The 6121-nt window shown below is 41.5% G+C and overlaps 1 protein-coding gene across 1 annotated transcript in view; it reads right to left on the bottom strand.

Annotated features, from left to right (window-relative positions):
• Window positions 1–575: 575 nt before the first annotated feature.
• Window positions 576–6121, bottom strand: part of LOC145390042 (uncharacterized) — an 88897-nt gene continuing 83351 nt past the window's right edge. Inside the window, exons 10-11 of the mRNA XM_080265121.1 lie at window positions 2269–2438; window positions 576–714 (exon numbers count right to left, since the gene is read on the bottom strand). Coding sequence (XP_080121247.1) covers window positions 576–714; window positions 2269–2438 — 309 coding nt within the window. The remainder of the gene's footprint in view (window positions 715–2268; window positions 2439–6121) is intronic.

The following is a 6121-nucleotide window of genomic DNA, read 5'->3' as shown; positions in this document are numbered from 1 at the left end:
CTCTTCCCTACATTCACCTTTAGATTCCGTTTCTTACACACTCTCTCAAACTCATCCACCAAGCCTTGCAGCTCCCCTTCGTCTTCACTCAACAACACAGTATCATCTGCAAACAACAGTACAGGGAGTTTCCAAACACTATCCTCTCTCACCAGAGCCACTCCAACATATATATATATATATATATATATATATATATATATATATATATATATATATATATATATATATATATATATATATATATATATTAGTGAGTTTTACGCCAAGTACCCCTTTTTTGGATAAGGGCTAAGGCGTTGCCCCTGGGTAGAGGACTTTGGTTTGGAGCGTGTAGCATTTTATGACCGGATGCCCTTCCTGATGTCTACCAATGACTCTTGGGTGGATTCGATCCTCCGACCCTTCGGTCAGATCGGAGCACTCTAACCCAATGTTCTTCAAACTATTTTCATCGCGACCCACTTTGATTTTACGCATTACCTTCATGACCCTATTGCGCGGCTGTTGTGCCTTTCTCCTCCGTACTGTGTAAACTGCAACTAAGCTGAGAAAATTAGTATGCAGTTACCTGTTCAATGTGCCTGGTGTGCCTGCTTGTTACTAGTTATCTTGGCCCAGTCTGGCTTGCAGGAGGATAACGCCACACGCATGTCGGCTGTAGGACTGAGTCGGTTTCTTTGTTTTATAGCTTTGTCAGGGTTGTGAAACCAGCTTCACACATGTAGTTGTAAAATGTAAAGGTATCAAAAGCAAGATACTTTCTTTACCTAGATGTGGATATTCCTTGGAAACTGTTATCCAAAATGATGACAGATGATGACTTGTGCCTGATTCTTAATGATGTATCACTTGTAGGATGAAGCACTTCATTTTCTTGGTTTGATGGTAGGTTTATCCCAACAACAGCCTCTGGTCTTTCAAAAGAGTAAGGATCTTTTGCCAGTGCTTTTCTCTCATATCTTGTAACGTTTCTTTAGGAAATTACTGTTCAAAACTCGTCGAGAAAGTATGAAGGTGTAGCTGTATATCGCACTTAATTTTCTTCAGATTTTCTTCACTACTGCTGTTTTCTTCAGTATGCTACAGAGGTGTTGGAAACGTGTAGTAAACAGGGTGATGAACTCCAAGCCTAGCTTGCCACAGCAGTATTGGTTTCTTAAATGTTTCTTCTCCCTTACTATGTTGGAATACATCGTTTTCTTTCCCTTGCATTTTCAGCTTAAGTTCATTTAGCTTTGAGAAAATGTCCGCTCAATATGAAAGCTTCAGGATCCACTCCTTGTTGCAAAACAAATCTGCTATGCTGGAATTTTCTCCAGAAGGAAAAGATGAATCTCCATCCTTAGCTCATAAACCCTTGTTACAATTCTGCCACGGGAAAGCCACCGAACAACAGATATGAATGATCAGCTCCTATCTCCAGGAACAACGGTTCAAACAACCGACTGTTAAGTGAACTTCCTTTGGCTATGTTGATAACTTTCACCACCTCATTCAGAACACCCCTGAGACTGGGATACCTTTGGCAGCCAGCGCTTCACGGTGGACGAAGCAATGTTTCCAAGTTATGTCAATACCGGCAGCCTCTGATATTTTAGTCACAACCCCACAGTTTTTACCAGTCACGTTTGCTGCTCCATCGGTTGTAATTCCTTTGCAGCTGGCCCAGTTCAGTTTGTATTTTCCAACTACACCGTCATTCAACACTGTATATCTCTGATCCCTATGTACTGTATGTGTAGGTAAGGTTAAGCAACAGAGGAAGTCCTCCAAGAATTCATCTTTCCATACTTATTTCACATAAACCAACAGTATTGCACGGTTAGATATATCGGTACTGTCGTCAAGCTGAATAGCAAATTCTCCAGTTGACGGTAGACGAGACACCAGCTGAAAATCTAAATTTTCCACAACATCACATCCGCAGTGACACTGTTGTAACACTGAGAGGTACACATTTGACCTTGTGTGCCGACTTCCCATCAAAAAACCGCACTCACTATATCCTCAGTGGATGGGAGATTAAGTTTCTCACCCTACGTATATGGTACTTTCTCTTTTGTAGTGCGATAGGAAACTGAATATGATGCCAGTTGTGCCTTATCGTCAAGAGTTGTTGCTTTACTGAGAACTGGTTTTCCAACGAGATCAGCATGCTTTGTCTCAAGTTGTCTCTTTTTAAATTTGGGTTTCAAACTTTCATTTGCAAGAACTTCACTGCAAATCGCACACTGTGGCCTTGGTTCTCTTTTTTCCTCATCACACCTGATAAAGCCATTCATCAAAAATTCATTGCTGTACTGCCTTGCCCACGACTTAACATTCTTCTTGGCAGGCGGTTCAGAAGAGGAGGCTGATGCAGGTGAGGCCTCTCCCACGTTCGACACACGCCTCTCTACCTGTATATCTTTGTCGGGTGCACACGTACTTGATGCCTGATGAGCGATTTTACTTCTTATAACAAAACGATCCATTCTGTCAAAGTGTAGGGCATAATGCATGACTGATGAAGAGACAACGTTCAAGCTCCTGCAGTACAAACGTAACTGAGGATAAGTTCGTGTCTGTCACTGTGGCGGGTGATGATTATTTCTGAACACGTACAAGTCCTGTCTCTTCCTTCCATCCGCACTCCTCTCTCTCTCTCTCTCTCTCTCTCTCTCTCTCGTACAGTATACAGTATTTACGACTACTTGTGGACTAGTACTACTGTGATGATGATGATGATGATGATTGGGGGCTGAAGAGTCACATTATCGTGACCATGAAATAGGATACGAAGAACCACACTGGCAGACGAAAAAATATGTATTTTTCGTCTGCCAGTGTGGGTTTTTGTATCCTATGATGATGATGATTATTAATGCATTTCACTTATTCTTTATATATCTGTTTATGACGTGGCGACCCACTAAGCAGAAGCTTGCGACCCAGTATTGGGTCGCAACCCTTACTTTGAAGAACCCTGAGACTGTCTAACCCACTGAGCCACGGCATATATATATATATATATATATATATATATATATAAGTGTAGATAGATAGATAGATAGATAGACAGAGATAGATAGATTGTGTGTGTGTGTGTGTGTGTGTGTGTGTGTGTGTGTGTGTGTGTGTGTAAAGAGGACAACAACAGTGGTCTGGCAAAACATAACAACGCAACAAGAAAATCCGTTTTCTTTCCGGAAAGACGTGGAAGAATTCACGGTTTATGCAGACCCAGCCGACGAGGCCAAAAAAACTGAACCCCAAAATAATACACAAAGGTAACAGGAGCAGAACTCTGTATTTAAATATATGTCATCTGTAGCCAATGATTTTTAAAAATTATATTAATGTAAAATCAATACTTAGCGACTACATAAGGTTAGTTGTGTGATGGGAGAACTGCATGAAATGGAAAGAAAGGAGAAAACTCTAAACAAATGTCAACTCTGCACAGTCATTTTATGTGTTGGGAAGAGAGGTGCAAAGCATATCTTGCTTCGCTAGTGCATGGAGCCACTGTGACGTAGATGATACAAGTTCCTCTCCCGATGTACGTACAGTACAACTCATGTTTAGAGTTGGAAACGGAGGCCGTGGAACATACTTAAAGTGGGTGCTGCTAGTATGTAGTTTCAAATTCTTGCGTATGTTTGCACGCTGTCGATTCTCCCGATGGCATGAACTGCAGACTTGACAACATAGCTAATACAAAATTTCAAATTATGTGGAGTAAATACGCCTTTTGGAAATGCCATTACAGCACTTCGTATGTGCAGGAATACGCTAAAAAGGAAAATGTGTTAGAAGCTTACGACAATACGGGCCAGGGTTAGAACCAAGTGTGTGGGAAACTGGCAGGGGCATCAGGTGTGGACAATAGCTGTGTGGTGCAAGATATGAGGCAGGAAGGGAGTGTGGGTCATGCAGGGAGTGTGGGTCATGGGCAAGTGCTAAGAAGAGAAGGAATATAAAGGGCAGGGAAAGGACACATGATGTGATGGAGATGGTGTCAGGCAGGGGAAGGTAATTAGTAAAGGAACATGTAATATGTGGACTGGACGGGGCTAAGGTGCGGTGATGAAGGGAAAATATTTGGAGAAGGAAGTAAATGGAGCACAACGAGAGAACACAGGAGGTACAGCAAATACCTCATGGACGTGAGGAGTAACAGATGACAAAGTAAGAATGAAGGATGGCGAGAAAAAGAGGGAGAGTGAAAATTATGTGAGACTGAATATCGACTAATAGAATTATTTTAAATGGAATAAAAGTGAAAGACACAAGGTGAATCAGGAAAGGAAAAGGATAGGGAGGGGAACGTGAGAGAAGTGGTGAAAGCTCCAACACTCGCTGACGCAGCAGGATTCTCACTTCAGAGAATAAACGACCGTCCCCAGTGGTAAGAGAGCAACTGTGTCTCCTTGCACCCATTCTCACAGGAACAAGGAGGTCTGCAAGGACCGTATGAACATAAACTGGTTATGAAACTACGTTTCTCCACCAAGTGTGTGTTTCCAGTTGCTTCGTTGGAAGAGCATTATGTTGAACACCACTTATTACCAAGGTCCAGTGCTTATTACTAGCTATATTTCGTGATATATATATATATATATATATATATATATATATATATATATATATATATATATATATATATATATATATATATATATAAACCACACAGTCCTTGAAAATATTGATATCAACAGGGAAATAAATACTCACTACGAGCAATCTCTGTCATTCTAATGCTATTTTGAAGATACGAACATCCAACCCCACTACCACATTGTTATGGAAGAAACATTAATTCAAGGTGGCTCTTCCCAGTAGGTACACTCACTTCCATTGGTGACCTTAGAATGCGGAGTTGCTAGTTTGCTTTTTTATTCTTGTTCAGTGACGATTTTGCTTTGATAATCTACTATAGGGGAAGAATTAATCCGCCCTTCGTGCTTGCAGCAAATGTAACACTGAGCACAGAGGAGTATATAAGTAATAATATAAAAAAGGAAGTCTGTTGGCTCAAGTACCTATTAATATAAAATAACACTTTCTGCCGCTATGTTAAGGCTGGATGACAACATTCAGTTGTATAATTCTTCCTGTATGATATGTACAGCATTTACAAAATGCCATTTAATTTTGAAGGGGCGAAAACCTGAAGGACGAGATAAACTTCTTCAGTCGTGGAACACAAATTATCTCCTGAAGGCTAACACGAACAGCGAAGCCTGGAGATTGATACCTGAAGGACGAAACTGTATATACCAGAAGTAGTCGCAATGACTAATGAATGACCTACACTGAAGCATGAACCACCAAGTTACATATAAAATCCTCAGCGAAAAAAAAAACGAGCGTGATATTTAAATTTATATAAACTAACCTGAATGACGAGAAAATACAGTTAGGTCTGATGGATGAATTTGCACACAGTAGCCTGAATAGCAAATGATTACACGGAACCTTACTGGTGTCATAATGTGATGTGCTGCTTCAAGTTTTTCAAGACTAGATGTCATGGATGGAGACGAGTGTGTAGGATGGACTTTGATGACAGAAGATGGAGGACGATGACGGGATAAGAAAGCCCTTTGAATTGACGCGTTGGAGTTGGGTTGCAGGATGAGATGTTCATTTTTATGCTATTCACTACATCACAGCAGTAATGGGTGGGGTGGACAGAGAGGAGTGGGGGGATGAGAGTGGACGGTGGCGGATGACGGGGAGGAGGGGAGGCGGGAGTAATGCACAGTGTGAAGATGGGCGTTTTATGCTGGTCGGTATGAGCGTCGCCTGGGCATATTCCCAAACATTTGTCCAAGAACGATAGCAAGACTGAAGTAAGCTCACGCCATTGTCATACCTGGCGTCGACAGGGTTCCGAATGCGATTAACATGTTTTAAGTCTCCACACACACACACACACACACAGACACAGACACACACACACACACACACACACACACACACACACACACACACACACACACACACACACACACACACACACACACACACACACACACATTTAATCCCCTCCCATCCATTGGCTCTCACTTTTTTTTTTCTTTACAGTTGCTATACTGGGGCATAGAATTGGGTTCTAGCCAGACTGTCCAAA

The sequence above is a fragment of the Coenobita brevimanus genome, unplaced genomic scaffold (genome assembly GCF_032717465.1).
Source record: "Coenobita brevimanus isolate Jiangsu-jjx unplaced genomic scaffold, ASM3271746v2 jjx.HiC_scaffold_2755, whole genome shotgun sequence".
Taxonomy (NCBI): domain Eukaryota; kingdom Metazoa; phylum Arthropoda; class Malacostraca; order Decapoda; family Coenobitidae; genus Coenobita; species Coenobita brevimanus.
This window is presented reverse-complemented; position numbering and strand designations above follow the sequence as displayed.